The sequence below is a fragment of the Ornithorhynchus anatinus genome, chromosome 16 (genome assembly GCF_004115215.2).
Source record: "Ornithorhynchus anatinus isolate Pmale09 chromosome 16, mOrnAna1.pri.v4, whole genome shotgun sequence".
Lineage (NCBI taxonomy): Eukaryota > Metazoa > Chordata > Mammalia > Monotremata > Ornithorhynchidae > Ornithorhynchus > Ornithorhynchus anatinus.
The window spans coordinates 45491487-45510371 of record NC_041743.1 but is presented as its reverse complement, the minus strand read 5'-3'; the positions used below and the strand labels follow the sequence as shown (position 1 = coordinate 45510371).

The window sequence follows — 18885 nt, the reverse complement described above, 5'->3', positions numbered from 1 at the left end:
TGGTCACAGTCCCTATCCTATGTGGGCTCACACTTTTCATCCCCATTTTCCAGATGAGGTAACTGAAGCCCAGAGAAGTTAAGTGACCTGCCCAAGGCCACAAAGCAGACATGTGGCAGAGTCAGGATTAGAAGCCAGGACCATCTGACTCCCAGACCCATGTTCTTTCCACTTATGCATTTACTCTGTGCAAAGCACTGTACTAAGCGCTTGGGAGAGTACAATACAGTGATAAACAGTGACAATCCATGCTCACAGGGAGCTCACAGTCTAGAGGATATAATCAAATTAATAAATCAAATTACAGATATGTACATAAGTACCGTGGGACTGGGAGAGGATGGGTCTTGGGGTTTGAACTGGGGAAAATTACCGGTGTCACTGGCTTGCTTACAAAACTGGAGGGTGATTTTAGCTTTCAATTTTATTATGCTCAAGTATAGGGACATCTTTGCCACAGGTAGGCTATTTTTAATGATATTTATTAGACACTTACTATGTGCCAGTAGCTGTACTAATGCGCCAAGGTAGATACAAGGTAATCAGGTCACACAGCAGACAAGTGGTGGAGCTGGGCTTAGAACACAGTTCTTCTAACTCCCAGACCCCTACTATTTCTACTAGGCCATGCTGCTTCTCTACTGGGGGCAGAGATGTTGTTGACAACTGTAACATACTCCCCTAAGCCTACAGTGCAGTGGTCCTTAGGGAGTTGGTGCTCAGTAAATAGTACTGATTGAAGAAAGTGTCCCAACTCCCTACTCCTGTCTATCCCCTCTCCTCCCCAGAAGCCTTCCCCGACTTGGTTCTCATTTTCCCTATTTACCCTCTTTTCAGTATTACTGAAAATATCAGTACTGATATTCACCCCAACTCCAGCCCCACAGCATTTATGTATTTTTCTTTATACTCTCCCGTATCCCCCATCGATCAATCAATCAGTGGTATTTATTGAGCACTTACTACATGCAGAGCACTGTACTAAGCACTTGGGAGAGTACCTTAGCTATACTTTATTAATGTCCTGTCTCTGGGATTATAATAATAATGTTGGTATTTGTTAAGCGCTTACTATGTGCCGAGCACTGTTCTAAGCGCTGGGGTAGACATAGGGGAATCAGGTTGTCCCACGTGGGGCTCACAGTCTTAATCCCATTTTACAGATGAGGGAACTGAGGCACAGAGAAGTTAAGTGACTTGCCCACAGTCACACAGCCGACAAGTGGCAGAGCTGGGATTCGAACTCATGAGCCCTGACTCCAAAGCCCATGCTCTTTCCACTGAGCCACGCTGCTTCTCCAATAAACTTGCTGTGGGCAGGGAATGTGTCTGTTTATTGTTAATACTCTTCCAATTGCTCAGTACAGTGTTCTCTGCACACAGTAAGCCCTCAGTAATAGGGATACAAATAATGAATTATGCCTTCCAATTCTGTTGCACTGTACTCTCCCAGTTCTCTGCAAACAAGTAAGCCTCAGTAAATACCATCGATTTGATGGATTGCCTCTGACATTGGTGAATGATGGAGATTTGAGTCTGAAGCTAAAAACTTTGTTTTTTAATTTAACTGGAATTTAAAATAAGAAATAAAATAAATTTAAAATAAAAAATAAATGGTGGAATAGGGTGAAACCTCCAAAATCCATCCATCCATCTTCAGCTAATATGAGAGAAGAACATAGCCTGGCCCACCCCCTGCCCTAGGGAACTGCAGTGGAAATAATAATAATAATAATAATAATAATAATAATAATAATAATGATAATGGTATTTGTTAAGCGCTTACATGTGCCAAACACTGTTCTAAGTGCTGGGGTAGATACGGGATAATCAGGTTGTTCCCCTTGGGGCTCACAGTCTTAATCTCCATTTTACAGATGAGGTAACTGAGGCACAGAGAAGTTAAGCAACTTGCCCAAAATCACATAGCTGACAAGTGGCGGAGTCAGGATTAGAACCCACGACCTCTGATTCCCAAGCCGTGTTCCTTCCACTAAGCCATGCTGCTTCTGGAAATGCTGGAGTGAGTTGTCATCATCATCATCAATGGTATTTATTTGAGTGCTACCTGTGTGTGAGCACTGTACTAAGTGGTTAGAAGAGTACAATACAACTGAGTTGGCAGACATGTTCCTTACCCACATCAATCAACTGTATTTTATTGAGCACTTACTGTGGAAAGAGCACTGTATTGAGCACTTGGGAGACTACTATATAATGGAGTTGGTAGGCATGTTCCCTGCCCACAACGAGTTACTGTCTAGAGGAGCAACAGACATTAATCTAAATAAATTACATTTATGTACATATGTGCTGTGAGGATGAAGGAGGGGTGAATAAAGGGTGCAAATCCAAGCTCAAGGGTGGCGCAGAAGGTGGAGGTGGAGTGGGTGGATTTAAGAGAAGGCAGGATCTCTCCTCTTGAAATATTGCTGGGAAAGATGGGAGAGTTGAAGAAGAGACAGGAGGAGGGAGGGACAGGAATAGGGGAGATTTCAGGGAGATCACATCTGATGGTTTCAATTTTCTCAATAAAGTATGTGGCGAGGTCATAAGGGGGAAGAGATGGCGGACAGGGGGTTTGAGGACGGAGTTAAATGTCTGGGACAACTGGCAAGGGCAATAGGCACAGGAGTCAATAAGGATGGAGAAATAATTTTGCCGGGCAGTGTTAAAGCAAAGCAAAGATTAATTTGAGGTGAAGGAGATCGGCCCGATATCTGGATTTCTGCCAGCAGGGCTCTGCGGCTCCTGTAGAGGAACGAAAGAAGCAGACTGTGAAGGTGATTCCAGGGCTGTGGGTTGGGTGGTATGAGATCGACAGTGGGATAGGGGAGCGAGTGAGCTGAGTTCAGTAGAGAGGGTGACGTTGAGGGCATCAATTTTGTCGTGGGGGAAGCCAGTTTGGGTCTGGAGGCTAAATGGGGCGTGACAATTTGAGAAAATTGGAAGTAGTCAAAAGACCAGAGGACAGATTTGCGGAGAGGAGGTTTGTGGGAGAGAAGGCAGGTGAGATTGTGGCCAGATAGCAGATTTTCAGAGTAGGTGCGAGTAGAGATTGTAGGGACTAGAAATGATGAGATTGAGTGTGTGACCAAGCTGCTGAGTGGGTGGGTGGGTGAAGCAGGAGGTCAGTGGAGTTAAGGAATGATAGAAAGTGGGCAGTGAGTTTACAGCCTAGAGTGGGAGACAGACCTCGATATAAATAGCTGATTTATAATATATAATTTATAGATAGGTACTGGAGTGCTGGGGGCTGAGGGTGGGACGAATATCAAACGCCCAAAGGTCACAGATCCCAAGTGCAGAGGATCACTGCAGAAGCATTGGCCTGGGGTCAATTTAACTGGAATTAAACTGGGATCGCAGAAGGAAGAGGGAGCCAGGGGGGAAAATAGGGCTTCATCTGGAAAAGCCTCTTGGAGTCCAGGGGAGGAGGGAGGAGGGATTAGCCAACAGGGAAAGAGGAGAGTTACCCTGGGTGCCTGGAGAAGGAAAGCCTGAGGGGATTCTGGCAGTCGTCACATTCCTGTTCAGGGACTCTTTCTTCCCCTTCTGAGAAAGCACAAGGGAAAAGAGGCTGAGACAGCAGGAGAGATCATGGTTAGGCTCCAGGAGGAACTTCCTGGCTATCAGGCGATCAGAGGAGCCCTGCAGCCAGCGAGCTAGGGCGTCCTGGACAGGTAAGCCAATAGCCACCTGAACTACATCGACCAATCGCATTTATTGATACAGATGGCTTGAGAGACAGAGAGAGGAGGAGGATGGAATCTACATGCCCTTGGGTTTTTGGTAGGACTATGTCTCAAGGGGATGAAAGAACTCACAAACACACACACACATTCACACATTTTCTCTCTTTCTGTGTGTCTTACTGGGAGGAGATGACCATGGTCTCCTTGTTTTGGAAGACTGCCCAGACTGATTAATGAAGGAAATGGGACACACACACACACACACACACACAGAAACTGCCTGAATTTTCTTCCTGAAATGCCCCTTAGCACGCAACTCTTCACTCCTCAAAAACCTCCAATGTTTGCCCGTCTCCCTTCAAGTCTCCCCTATCCTACATTTCCACTGTCCACCCAGCACGCCCCAACTTCTTGCATAATAAAATAATAATTGTGGTATTTTTAAGTGCTTACTTTGTGCCAATGCACCATACTAACCACTGGAGTAGATACAAGATCATCAGGTCCCACATGGAGCTCACAGTCTAAATAGGAGGGAGAAGAGGTATGGAATCCTATTTTGCAAATGAGGCAACTGAGGCACAGAGAAGTAAAGCAATGGGATTAGACGCCAGGCCAATGCTTCACTCTTACCAAGCTCACCTTTTAATTCCTTCCTCGCAGCTCTTGGGTCTCCGCTCCATTGCTCATGCAGTTCCCCTGGCTTGAAACATGAACCTACCCGACTCAAGCTCTCCCCATCTTCTAAGCCTAAAATTCCACCTCCTTCAGTCAACTTTCCCCAGTTAATTCCCAAAAGCTATAGTAACGACTCAACAGAATCCCCAGAGCTTAAATTTTCCTTAATCCCACCCTCAGCACTTGTGCATCTAGTCAATTTCATTTCTACCCTCAATTGTTTTAATCTGATTTATTCCCATATATCGTCCTGGCATGTGTACACATTCTTACACTCTAGTGCTTCCCCTCCCCTATAACATTTCCACTGCTAGATTATAATCACCTTGATGGTAGGGATCATGAGTACTAACTCCGTTGCGCTCTCCAGGCACATAATAATTGATAATAATTGAGCTGTTTGTTAAGCGCTTACTAAGTGCCAGACACTGAACTGAGCGCTAGGGTAGATACAAGGTAATTGGATTGGACACAGACCAATCATAGTGCAGGGTTCTGTACACAGTAAATCCTCAATAAATGCTTTGGATTTGTTGATTATTAGTTCTACTCCTTATGCTGATGATAATGATCTTTGTTAAAACACTTATTCCTAGAAGTAGCATGGCTCAGTGGAAAGAGCACGGGCTGGGGAGTCAGAGATCATGGGTCCTAATCCCGGCTCCGCCGTTTGTCAGCTGTGTGAATTTGGGTAAGTCACTTAACTTCTCTGTGCCTCAGTTACCTCATCTGTAAAATGGGGATTAAGACTGTGAGCCCCATGTGGGACAACCTGATTACCTTGTATCCTCCCCAGTGCTTAGAACAGTGCCTTGCACATAATAAGCGCTTAACAAATGCCATCATCATCATCATCATCATTGTTCTCCCTCCTGCTCTCACAGTTTATAAGTATTATAATGCTGCTGCTGCTGATCATTTATTGAGCGCTTACTTTGGGCAGTGCACTGTACTAAGCATTTGGGAGAGTACAATATATCAGAATGAGTAGACACATTTCCTGCCCAGAAAGATCTTTCAGTTTAGAGGGGGTGATAGACATTAAGATAAATGAATAAACTGTTGGTTATATACATAGGTGCTGTGGACCTGAGGGAGGGGTGAGTACAGGGAAAAAATTAAAGTACAAGTGTGATGCAGAAGGGAGTGGGAGAGGAGGAAATGAGGGCTTAATCAGGGAAGGTCTCTTGGAGGAGATATTTCTTCAATAAGGCTTGGAAGACGGGAAGAGTAATTGCCTGTCAGATATGAAGAGGGAGGGTGTTCCAGGCCAGAGGCAGATGTGGGCAAGAGATTGGCGGCAAAATAAATGAGATTGAAGTACAGTGAGTAGGTTGGCATTAGAGGAGTGAAGTTGGAGGGCTGGGTTGTAATAGGAGAGCACCGAGATAAGATAGGAGGGGGCAAGGTGATTTAACTTATTACAGTGCCCTGCACACAGTAAGTACCCAATAAATATGATTGATTTATTTAATGCTTTAAAGCCGATGGTAGTTTCTGTTTGACGCAGAGGTGGATGGGGAACCACTGGAGATTCTTGAGGAATGGGAAAACATGGACTGCACGTTTTTGTAGAAAAGTGATCCGGGCAGCAGAGTGAAGTGGGGAGAGACAGGAGGCAGGGAGTTCAGCAAGGAGGCTGATACAGTAATCAAGGCAGGATGGACTGAGTGCTTGGATTCATGTGGTAGCAGTTTGGATGGAGAGGAAAGGGGGGATTTTAGCTATGTTGTGAAGGTTAAATCGACAGGGTTTCGTAACAGATTTAATATGTGGGCTGACAGTGCTCTGCACACAGTAAGCGCTCAATAAATACGATCGAATGAATGAGAGAGCTGAGTCCAGGATAAGACCAAGGTGATGATGATGATGATGATGATGACTATGGTATTTGTTAAGGTCTCGTGCCAGACACTGTACTAAACACTGGGATAATAATAATAATCGTGGTATTTGTTAAGCGCTTACTACGTGCAGAGCACTGTTCTAAGCGCTGGGGTAGATACAGGGGAATGAGGTTGTCCCACTTGAGGCTCACAGTCTTCATCCCCATTTTACAGAGGAGGGAACTGAGGCACAGAGAAGTGAAGTGACTTGCCCACAGTCACACAGCTGACCAGGGGCAGAGTTGGGATTCGAACCCATGACCTCTGACTCCGAAGCCCGGGCTCTTTCCATTGAGCCATGCTGCTTATAATCAGGTTGAGACACAGTACCTCCTCAAATGAACTGAGGGCTCACAATTTAAGGAGGAGAGGAATAGCTATTAAGCCCCCGATTTTACATTTTGTGGATGAGGTAACTGAAGCCCAGAGAAGTTGAGTCACTTGCCCAAAGTCACCCAGCAGACAAATGGAGGAGCCAGGATTAGAGGCCAGGGCAATGCTCCTCCTGCTAGTCCATGCTGCTTACCCCTATTTATCCACTCTCCTCTCCCATTAAATCCCAGCTTGCACTCTTCATTTCCCTTAAATTGACTTACTGTATGTTCTCATCCATCCTACTTCTGATCTCTTGGGTTTTTTTATGGTATCTGTTAAGCGGTTCCTATGTGCCAGCCACCGTACTAAGCACTGGGGTAGACACTCGCTAATCATGTCCCAGTAGTAATCCCTATTTTTTACAGTTGAGGTAACTGTGGCACAGAGAAAGTGAAGTGACTTGCCCAAGGTCACACAGCAGGCAAGTGGCAGACCTGGAATTCGAACCCGTGTCCACTGGCTCCCAGGCCCATGTTCTTTCTGCCAGGCTGCACTGCCTCCCCCGGTTCTCCTCTGGGTCACTCCTTGGTCTCTTTCCCAGGCTCTGCCTCCTAAACCCTCCCTAACTGTGGAAGCCTGAGGCTCCATTCTGGGTCCCCTTCTATTCTCCATCTCTACCCACTCCCTAGGGGAGCTCATCATTCCCTCAGCTTCAACTACCATCTCTGATGCAGATGATTCCCAAGCAAGTCGACCTGCCTTGCTCCCTTCATTCATCCCCACCCTGTCCCAGCCCCACAACACTTAGGTACATATCTGTAATTGATTGATTTCTATTAATGTCTGTCTCTCCCTCTAGACTGTAACCTCGCTGTGGGCAGGGAATGTGTCTGTTACATTGTACTCTCCCGAAGCACTTAGTACAGTGTTCTATACACAGTAAGTGCTCAATAAATACAACTGATTGACTGATTGCATCTCCAGCCCTGATCTCTCCTTCTCTGCAGTCTCAAATTTCCTCCTGCCATCAAGACATCTCTACCAGGACGTCCCACCAACACCTCAAACCAAACATATCTTAAACAGAATTCTTCATTTTCCCTTCCAAGCCCTTCCTCAGCTCAACTTTCCCATTATGGTTAACAATGCCACCATCCTCCCTTTTTCATAAGTCTAACCAATCAATCAATCATATTTACTGAGTGCTTACTGTGTGCAGAGCACCATACTAAGTACTTGGAAGAGTACAACACAATAAAATAACAGACACATGGCTCATCCCTCTCCTTTAGCCATATATTCAGCCAGGCATCAAACCCTGATGGTTCTATCTTTGTAATCAATCAATCGATAGTTAATCGATAGTATTTATTAAAATTGAAGTATTTGTTAAACACTTACTATAGATCAAGAACTGTGCTAGCCCTGGAGTAGATACAAAATAATCAGGACCCACATAGGGCTCACAGTCTAAGTAGGGGGACACAAGTTTTGAATTCCCATTTTGCAGACGAGGGAACTGATGCACAGAGAAGTTAAGCGACTTGCCCAAGGTCACACAGCAGGTAAGTGATGGAGCTAGTATTAGAACCTAGTTTCTCTGACTTCCAGGACCATTCTCTTTCCCCTAGGCCATGCTGCTTCTCTTTACTGAGCGTTACTGTGTGCAGAGCACTGTATTAAGTGCTTGGGAGAGTACAGCACAATAGAGTTGGTAGAAACAATCCCTGGCCACAAGGAGCTTACCGTCTAGATGGGGAGACAGATGTTAAAATACACTGCAGATAGGAGGAATAGGAGAAAATTAGGATAGATACCTAAGCGCTGTGGGGCAAGTATCAGAGGGCTATAATAGAATACAAACCCAATTACAGAGGCAATGCAGAAGGGAGGGTGAAAAGGTTGAGGAAATGAGAGGTTAGTCAAGGGCAGCTTCCTGGAGGAGATATTTCAGTAGGTCTTGGAAGACGGGGAGAGTGGTGGTCTGTTGCATTGACCTCATGAGCGGAGACCCGAAGTCGGCTGTGGCTGGCTGGAAGGGGAGTCAAGGCTAGAACAAGCCCCCCGTGGGTTTCCGGACCCCCACATCTCTACCTGACCTGGCCCTGACCATTGCTCCGGCCTCTGCGGGCATTCATAGCTTCAGAGTTTGGATTCCTGATATGGTAGAGGGGAGATGTGTGTGTGTATGTGTGTGTGTGTGTGTGTATGTGAGAGAGATTGAAAATGAAACAACTCCTTAAAATGGGGTCTGCAATGTGTGTCTGCTGAGAAAGAGAGAATTAGATCGTTTACCTGAAAACCCCCTCAAAATGGGGTCTGTAGTGTGTGTGTCTGTGTGAGACAGAAAGAGGGGGGAGAGAATCAGATCATTTACCTGAAAAACAGTTCAAAACGGGGTCTCCAATGGGTGTGTGTGAGAGAGAGAAAAGAGAGAGAGAAGAAAATCTGATCGCTTACCTGAAAAAACCCTCAAAACGGGATCGGCAGTGGGTCTGTCTGTGTGAGAGAGAAATGAGAGAGAAAATAAAGAGGTGAAAGAGAATCAGAACGCGGACATGAAAACCCCGTCAGTACAAGGTGGGCAGTGGCGGCATGTGGCCGCCAGGGGGCAGTGAGCGCTCACGCTCCGGGCCGGGCTCCGGGCCGGGCTCGCTCGACCTTGTGGGGAGGGAGGAAGAGGAGGCGGAAGGAGGAGGAGAAGGGGGACCCCCCTTGCACTCGGGACCGGAGACCTGGGCCCCAAACGGAGGAAAATAATGCAACTTTTATCGGGGAAGGCTCCCCAGAAGGGGTGAACTTCAACGTGGACTCCTCTGGCCTTAGCTGGCTCACTGTGTCCGATCTCATCGCTGACCTCTTTCCCATGTGCTTCTTTGTTTTCGTTTTTGTTAAGCCTTCACTAGGGGTCGAGTTCTAAGCTCTGGGGTAGATACAAGTCAATCAGGTTGGACACAGTCCCATGCCCACATGGGGCTCCCAGTTGAAGTAGGAGGAGGAACAGGACCCGAAGCCCCATTTTGCAGTTGAGGAAACCGAGGCGCAGAGAAGTTAAGTGATTTGCCAGAGGTCACAAAGCAGGCAAGTGGTGGAGCTGGGATTAGAATCCAGACCCTCAGGATCCCAGGCTCATGCTTTATCCACTAGTCCGCCCTGCTTCCCACTTCCTCCCTCTGGCCTGGAATACCCGTTCCAGACCACCTCTCTCCCTACCTTAGGAGCTTTACTAAGGTCACACCTCTTCTAAGGGGCCTTCCCTGATTAAGCAGCAGGACTGAGTGTGGGCTAATGGATAGAGCATGAGCCTCAGAGTCAGAAAGACCTGGGATCTAATCCCAGCCTGCCACGTTGCAGTGTGACTTTGGGTAAATCACAACTTCTCTGTTGTGCCCTGAGTTACCTCATCTGTAAAATGGGGAGTAAGACTGTGAGCCCTATATGGGACAGGGACTGGGTCCAGCTTGATTTACTCATATCTACCCCAGTACTTAGTACAGTACTTGGCATATAGTAAGACCTTAATAAATACCGTTTTAAAAAAAAAAGCCCTCGCCCCCGCTGCTCCTTCTCCCTTCTTTGTCATCTAAGCACTTTAGATCTCTCACCTTCAGGTATTTGGTATTCATCCCATCCTCAGCCCCACAGCACTTAGGAATGGTACATATCTATAAATTATATAAATTATTTATATTAATGTCTTCCTGTCTAGACTGTAAACTCACTGAGGGCAGGGAATGTTTCTACCAACTCCATTGAATTCTCCCAAGCGCTTAGTACTGTGCCCAGCACACAGTAAGCACTCAGTGAATACCACTGACTGATTGATTGGGGCCCAAGGGTCTGGCCAGGCCTGCAGACCTCTCCTGAGCAGACACCCCCAGGACAGGAACGCCAGCTGGGCACACAACACCATCAACCTGTTCCTGCTTTGACCCCCCCCATTCTTCCCTTCTTACCCTGACCTCAGGCAAGGGCCTTCATTTCTGAGGATGAGCTGGGGCTCTAGGACTTGCTTCCTTGCCAATCAATCCAATTTTTGGAGCACTTACTATGTACAGAGCACGGTTCTGCTTGGCACATTGATTTCTTCACTCCACAGGAATCCTGGCTTCCAGACTCTTTCACTTGGCCCCACCTTGTCTACCTGTTCTCTTCATCCACTAGTCCCCAGTTCACTAGCTTTGTCCTTCCCAAGCCAATCTTCTAGTTTTCCCTGGCCCTGGATTATCCCATCCCTTCCATCCCCTCACTCCTGCTGCTCAGCTTGGACCTCCCTCCTCCAAATCATCATCAGTGGTGTATATTATGCAATTATTATGTACTAAGGGCTTGGGAGAGTACAACACAGATAGACCACAGCTCTTTCCACATTCAAATCCCATTAAAAAAACCTCATGTCCACTCTCTTTGACCTCTGAAGTTGCATTTTTATGTTCGTCTCTTTTCAGGTCAGGGAATGTCTCCCTTGGTTGTTCTGTACTTCCCATGCACCCAGTATGGTCCATAACACCAATCAATGGTATTTATTAATAATAATGATGTTGGTATTTGTTAAGCGCTTACTATGTGCCAAGCACTGTTCTAAGTGCTGGGGTAGATACAGGGTAATCAGGTTGCCCATGTGAGGCTCACAGTTAATCCTCATTTGATAGATGAGGTGACTGAGGCACAGAGAAGTGAAATGACTTGCCCACAGTCACACAGCTGACAAGTGGCAGAGCCGGGAGTCGAACCCGTGACCTCTGACTCCAAAGCCCAGGCTCTTTCCACTAAGCCACGCACTACTATGTGCAGACCCCTGTATTAAGCATTCTCTTTCTGGGCAGGGAATGTCTCCCTTGATTGTTCTGTACTTCCCAAGCACCTAGTACATACGCAACACCAATCAGTGGTATTTATTAAACGCTTACTATGTGCAGAGCACTGTATTAAGCTATCTCCTTCTGGGCAGAGACTGTCCCACTTGGTTCCTCCATACTTCTCAAGCACCTAATATGGTCCACAATACCAATTGATGGTATTTATTAAGTGCTTACTAGGTGCAGAGCCCTGTATTAATCGTTCTCTTTTGGGGCAGGGAATGTCTCCTTTGATTGTTCCGTACTTCCCAAACACCGAGCACGGTCCTTAATGGTATTCATTAAGGGCTTACTGTGTGCAGAGCACTGTATTAAACGCTTTTGTAAGCATTGGACTTTCCACAACAGATTTAGGAAAGGCCTAAAAGGAGTTGCAGTTCTAGAGGGCGCTCTCTCTCCTTAAATGCCGCTCGTCTTAACCTACCTCTAGGAATCCCGGTTAGGTGGATCCTCAGCAGAGCGTGGCAGACTCCTAAATGAACCAAATTGGGGTCCTGCCCAGTGGTGGACAAACTATTTGGAGCGCCGGTCCTTCTCTGGAGCCGCGACTCTGACTGGAACTTTGCACACGGGGAATGCTCAATAAATAAATACGATGGAATGAACTAGGGGATGGAGCTGGGTGTTGGGGGGGGGGGGGGAGCATGCTAGGGGGGCTGCTATCCCATCTCCACGACCCAAGTGAATTGTTCAGAGAAGGCAGGAGTGTGATAGTGAGTCGCAGCACGACCCTATGAAGGAAAGACGAATGCACCCAGAGCCTCCGCCTTCTGGCATGTCATGTCATTTGATGAGTGATATGCCCACCCACCTTGTTGGGGGCGGAGGGGGGCTGAGCCTTACCACGGACCGTACCTAATGTTGGTATTTGTTAAGCGCTTACTATGTGCCGAGCACTGTTCTAAGCGCTGGGGTAGACATAGGGGAATCAGGTTGTCCCACGTGGGGCTCACAGTCTTAATCCCCATTTACAGATGAGGGAACTGAGGCCCAGAGAAGTTAAGTGACTTGCCCACAGTCACACAGCTGACAAGTGGCAGAGCTGGGATTCGAACTCATGAGCCCTGACTCCAAAGCCCGTGCTCTTTCCACTGAGCCACGCTGCTTCTCCAGTTACCTGGCAGGCCGGGGGCTGCAATCTCGACCCTGTTTTCGCAAACCCGGTTCCCAAACCCTTCTCCTTCTAGCAGTAGGGGCTCTGTTGGGTGGGAGGAGAGAGAACCTTTGTTCGGGGAGGGGGAAATCAAGAGGAGCAGGGGACCTGCCTCTATGTCCAGGAAAGGGAATGTTAGGATAGCTATGGGGGGGGGGGGGGAAGGGGGAACTTTAGGTGAGCCGGTGCCCAGGTACCCAGCTAGCAGAAGGCAACTCTCCCACCCTCATATCTCCGGGTGCCCTCAGGCTCGCCTTTATAGTCCTGCCGGGTTGGGGGACTTACTTGGCTGGGCCTGCCCCGGGTCCTGGGACAGATCCCTCAAGGACCCGGGCCTCTTTGTCCATCTGGGTCACCGTGAGTCCGGCCCTGTCCCGGCCCCTCCGCCCCCACACCGCCGCTGCAACTGCCGGGTGTGAAAGTTTGAGGTCGGTGATGGAGGGACGCCCCACCCCTCACTTCCCTGCCCTCCTCCCGCCCCCACTGCCAGGGACCAACAACCGCCGGACCACCCACCCACCCACCACCTTCCGCTCCCGACCGACACACAGGAACGAGGGGCAGCACTCCTCGACCGACCTCCACCTCCCACGGGGGGAGAGGACCTCTTCGGTCGACCCCCCCCTCCCCCGGGGAAAGAGGACCTCCTGGCCAGCCTCCACCTCCCACCGGGGAATAAGAGGACCTCCTCGGCCGGCCTCCACCTCCCACGGGGGTAGAGGACCTCCTCGGTCGACCTCCACCTCTCCCGGGGAGGATTAGGTGGTCCAGGGAGGCCCCGTCCAGCCTCCACCTCCCGTGGGGGCCTTCGGGTGGCTGGGCCCGGCCCGGGCGGAGAGAAGGAAATCATTCCCGGTGGCGCGCAATGCCAGCCGCGGAGGCGACAACCTTCCCCATCAATCCTCATTTATTATGCCAAAATTACAAACTTTTAATATAAAAGTTGATCGACAGTCCCGCGGAGGGGGGGAGGGCCGGGGCTCCCTCGAGTCCAGTTCGGAGGCCCCCCGCCCCACATCCCGCCGGGCCCCGCGGCCCATCAGTTCGCCCCGATAAATGGGGCGGGGGGTCGGAGGGGACCCGGGCCCGGCCGGCGCCGGCGGCCGCACCTGCAGGCCGGGGGCGGGGGACGGGGGGCGGGGAAACGGGGGAGGGGCCCCAGCGGGCCGGGTCACGGCCGGGGCTGCAGACGGGCTGGCGCCGCCGCGGAAGAAGAAGCCGTTTGCCTCCAGCTGACACACAGCGGGCGGGCGGGCGGAGGGGCGGGGGCGCAGCCAACGCCGACCCCCTCTTTCCCCCCGTCCGTCGGTCCCGGCGGCCGCTCCCGCCTCCCCGCGGGAAGGTCCAGCCTCAGTCTCCGGCCCCGCCGGGTCCGGCCGCCCACGGTCCGTCCGTCCACAACCGGGTCACGGACACAACCGCCTCTCGTCGCCGGAGTACAACTCCGAAGCCAGCTCGGCCGCCTGCGGGGGGGGGGGGGGGGCCAGGAAAAAAGAAGAGGCTCGGTCAGTGTGTCCCGCGGGAGCCGGGCCGCCGTCCCCCGCCCGAGGCCCCCACCCGCTCCACCGCCAGGCACCTTGAGGGAGAGGAGCGGGCCCGTGGGGGGTCCCGCGCCCGCCGCCGGTTCCTCCAAGGCCCCCTGCAAGTCGAGGATGTAGTCGATGACGTGCTGCAGGATTTCCACCTGGCTCAGCGTCGTGCCCCGGGGGATACCGGGCACCAGCTCCCGCAGCCGCGAGTAGCAGCCGTTCATGTCGTAGAGCAGCCCCAGGGGCTCCTCCAGGGCCGGCCTCTTGCCCCCGCCGCCCCGGGCGATGGCCAGGCTCTGCTCCGACAGGCAGCACACGGCCTCGTAGCAGCCGCGCACCGAACGGACGGGGCTGATGGCCTTCATCGCGCCGCTCACCCCCAGCCGCTCCCGGGCCAGTCCTTCCCCGCGCCGTCGCCGCTCCCGCTCTCCCCGCCCCCGCGGCGCGCACTCTTTTATAAGCGCTCTGCTCCCGGACACGCCCTCTTTATGCAAATAGATCCCCGCCTCCCCCTCCCATTGGTCGGAACGGCGGGCGGAGGCGTTACCGAGCTCCCCATTGGCCGGACGGAAGAACGAGGAAGCGCCGACTTCCAAAGGGGCGGGGGTTCCCGACCACAGGGAGACTCTGTTTTCTGTACGGTCGCGAAGGCCGGGGGCTCCGGCTCCTCCGCGCCAGTGATTGAAATTGAAAATGTGTTTTTCCTTTTCGCTCCCCCGAAAGACTCCTCTGACGACAGAGAGCCTCTCTCTGTCCCCGCCGCCCTCCTCGCCAACCCGGAGCCTCCTCCGGCCCCGGCGGCGCACGGGCGGGGTCCCCGCCAGCCGGAGAAACCCTCGGAAACTTTCGGAGAGAAAAGAATCCGATTTGCGGGGGATTCGTCTAAGGAATTAGCGCTGCCTTGTTCTCAATTTGCCGCCCGCGTGACCTCCAGACTCCCTGGCGCCGGGACTGATCCTGTGACCAGGGAGACATTAATTGCGGTGAAGCTGAGGTTACGATGGAGAAAACAGATTTGGCCAGGCCGGGGTGACTTGGGGAGCCGGCTGGGCGAAACCGCCTATCCGAGGGGGGCCGTTTGGCGGGGTCACGGGAGAAAACCCGGCCGGAGATGGAGTAGAAAAACGCCCAGGCCGAGACCTAAGGTCAGGCCTGAGATTTAGGGGTGTTGGGGGTGGAGGGGGAGTCTGTGGCTGAACAGGAGTGGAGCCACCCGTGGGCATGGAGAAGAGACTCGACATTTGCAAGTCTTCTGCTGCTCTCGCCGGCCTAGACTGTGAGCCCCATGTGGGACAGGGACTACTTTTGGCATGATTTTCTCCTATCGCCGCTTATTACAGGATTTGGCAAATACCGACCGCTGAGCAAACCCCTAAATTACTCCGATTACTCTGCAACCTGGTAGTGCAGTCAGAACACTGGGGGCCAACCCGATTCACTTCCGTCCTCCCCAGCACTTGGTACAGTGCCTGGCACACGGTAACCGATGAACAAATACCACAATTATTATTATTGTGACTGTATTTGTTAAGCTATTAGTATGGGCCAACCTCTGTTCTAAACGCTGGCAGAGATTAATGAGTCAGTCAGGTTAGACAGAGTCCCTGCCCCACGGGGGGCTCACAGTCCAAGTTACATCAGACAAAGCAGTTCCCTGCTCAGACACTCCACGTGTGTGGACCATGCTGGCTCTTCCAGTTAAATGTCCCGAGAACCCCTGCTTATTTCTGATCCTCCCCTGGCAGGCTGGCCGGGAGAAGGCAGGTCGTTCGAAAGAACACTGCCAATTTGACTCCCAAGGCCGAAGATGCTGCCCCAGTTCTGGTCAAAAGCCGTGCCACGCTCTCGTGGCCATCAGGCCGGAGAGCCAGTCCCCTAGGGACACCCATTGGCACTGACTAGGACTCGGCCTCCCAAGGCTGGCACTCCAACCGGACCCAACCCAGGTCTACTACACTCCCACATAATCGAGATCACCAGGCCTAAATCGTGGCTCTTTTAGGGCCAACATGCCTTTGGGGGGAGGCCGCGATTTATCTCGATGATAGGCTTTTGGAGGCCCAACCTGCACAATCCAAATTTCCTCTTGGTTTAGGTGTGATCGCATTATTCGGTTTTCCAACCCAAAGGTTCCCGAGATCAGGGGTGCCAGCTACGCGGATTGGGGGGTGATCCCCGGGCTCCCGACTGTGAGGGCCAAACCTTTGTCTCCCCGGCCCCCACCAACCTCGGTTCTCTAGGCTGGACTCCCTACCGGGCTGCACTGCCCCGGTCTCCAACCGGAACCCAGGGCGTCTGAGCGAGGCTGGAAGGACCCAGTATGGGAGGTTCCTGACCTATTAGCTCTGCGCTAAACCCCGTCCCGTCCCCCTCCCTCGGAGCGGCTGGCTTCTACTCCCGGAGCCCGGGGGTCCGCCCGCCCGCACACAAGGCGCCAGCCGGTGCTAAATGGCCTTAAGGGAGGGGACCGGTCCTCCTGGGGAGTTTCCGAGGGCTCTTTACTCTCCGCCCGGCTGTCCCGCACGAAGCCACCAGGTTGGCGTTCAGCTCACTGGGGGGAGAGTCCACCACTCGGGGCGGGGGGGCCGGAGCCGTCCGGAGAGGGAAAGGCGGCCTGGTCCGGCCCCGTCTTTTCTGGAGGGGTTGGGGGGTGGAGGGCTCAGCTTTGCCCGGTCGGAGGCCCGGGCTCCCACGGCGGCGGGGCAGTGGTCGCCCGGGCCGGGGCGACCCTCGCCTCGGCGTTCCCCGCTCTGCTCCTCTGACAGCTCGCTCCCCCTTGGCATTCTTTTTTCTTTTTTTTTTTTTTTAATTTCTATGAAAGGATGTCATTAAGGCCTTTGTCTGAACTGTTTTTGTTTGGGAACTTTTCTCACAATCCTATTTTTTGTGGAGGAATCTGCCCCTTGGCCAGCTGTGCGTTCCCATCCCTCCAGCTGTGTTGATCTAACTCGCAGCTCCAGACAGGCTGGCGCCAGCCCGGCGACGTCATGCATTCACACGGAGCCGCGTGGCCCCGGCAACCTCTCCCCGGGCCTCGTCCGCCGGGAGCGACGGGGCCCCGCAGCCTATGAGCGGCGTCGAGGGGCGGGGACCGGCCCGGTCGGGGGGCGGGACCCGGGCCGGTCCCGGGGAGGCGGGGCTTCCCGGTGCGGCCGGCCGGTCGGCGGGCCGCAGATGCTGGGAATGCGATAAGGCCGCCGGCCTGGCTCTGCTTCCCTTGCTCTCTTCCGCCTCTTCCCCCTTCCCTCCCCTCCCCCGCTCTTTTCTAAACCGCAATCTGGCGGGGCTGCACCTCGGGCCCTTTTCTGGGAACGGCCGCGCCAAGCTCAGCCAAGAGGTCAATGTGGTTATCGCCCGTTGAGGGCGGTGGAAAGTAAGGGGCAGGGCCTGCTGCTTGGCTTTTCGGCAGGGAAAAGCGCCTGGTCGGAGTGATTGCGGCCCGCAAAAGCCCTCCGAGGGGGCGGGCCGGCCCCAAGAGGTCAGAGAAGCTGCGTGGCTCGGGGGAAAGAGCCGGGGCTTGGGAGTCAGGGGTCGTGGGTTCTCATCCCGGCTCCGCCGCTTGCCTGCTGTGTGACCTTAGGCAAATCACTTCACTTCTCTGTGCCTCAATTCCCTTATCTGTAAAATGGGGATGAAGACCGTGAGCCCTACGTGGGACAACCTGATGACCTTGTATCTACTCCAGCGCTTAGAACAGTGCTTGGCACGTAGTAAGCGCTTGACAAATACCGACATTATTAAAGAGGTCGGGGGGGGGGGAGCGAGCGGGACTAGGAGGAAACAGGACCTTCGGGGAACCTCGGGTTGAGGGGGCTACGGCCTTCATGGCTCCCACAGCGGGGAAATCGCGGACACCGGGCTCCTTCTCCCCCCCCATATCTGGGGCCCTCCAGGCCCCCGGGTATTCGCCCCATCGCCCCGGCTCTAGTCCTCGCCTGAGATTCCCTTTGGACCGGACACCGGGGAAAGGACGGCCTGCCGCTGCACGGGGATACAAAAAACGGCGCCTCGCGCAACAGACGTTAAATACCACACCACAACACCAGGGCCAACCTCTTGGTGTGCCGATGCGGGCCCCTCGTTGGCCTTTTCAGACACACATTCTCGATTTAAAGAACTCATTCTCCCGGGGGGGAAACCGAGTTGAGGGGTGGGGAGCGGAGTCCTTTAGCTGATTGCCTACGAGCGCCGACGAGTCCATCAATCAATCAGTGGTTTTTATTGAGCGTTTATCGCGCCCCGAGGGTTATGCCAAGGATTCGGATCGATCCAACAGAGTTGGGAGACACGACCCCTGCCTTCGAGGGATTTGGGCTCAGAAGAGAAGCCACTGAACACACAGGACGGGAGTCGGGCCACCGACAAGGCGAGGAGGGGGCTTCCAGGCGGGCAAGGCAGATGTGGGGCATAGACCCGCCTTCCAGAGCGACGAGCTATTGATCTCCCATTCCTCCTCTTTCTGCTGCAACCCTGAGCCCAACCCTAATTCTTCCCCTGCCTCCACTGTAACCCTGACCTTAACTCTAATCTGGGCCCTAACAATGAGCCCAACCCCGGCCCGGCCCTATTGTTTTACACATCCGCCCGGGGCAAGGGTTCGGCCTGGAGCAATGCTCCAGAAGGTGTAAGAACTTGTGGCCGGCGGCGTCCACATCAAAGGCAGCATCATCCCCCAGCCCAGGGGCTGAGAATCCTTTAAGGTGACTGGTCCCGGGGTCCTGGGGGTGGCCCGAGAAGCACAGAGGCCTGGAGCAAGGCTTGGGGAAGGAC

At 52.5% G+C, this 18885-nt stretch overlaps 1 protein-coding gene across 1 annotated transcript; it reads right to left on the bottom strand.

The window, feature by feature from the left end:
• Positions 1–13718: 13718 nt before the first annotated feature.
• ID3 (inhibitor of DNA binding 3, HLH protein) lies at positions 13719–14542 on the bottom strand. The gene is made up of 2 exons (XM_001514193.5): positions 14163–14542; positions 13719–14049 (listed from the first exon to the last, which is right to left on the bottom strand). The coding sequence occupies exons 1-2, from the start codon at positions 14478–14480 to the stop codon at positions 13993–13995; spliced, it is 375 nt and encodes a 124-aa protein (XP_001514243.1). The 5' UTR covers positions 14481–14542; the 3' UTR covers positions 13719–13992.
• Between the last annotated feature and the right edge of the window lie 4343 nt (positions 14543–18885).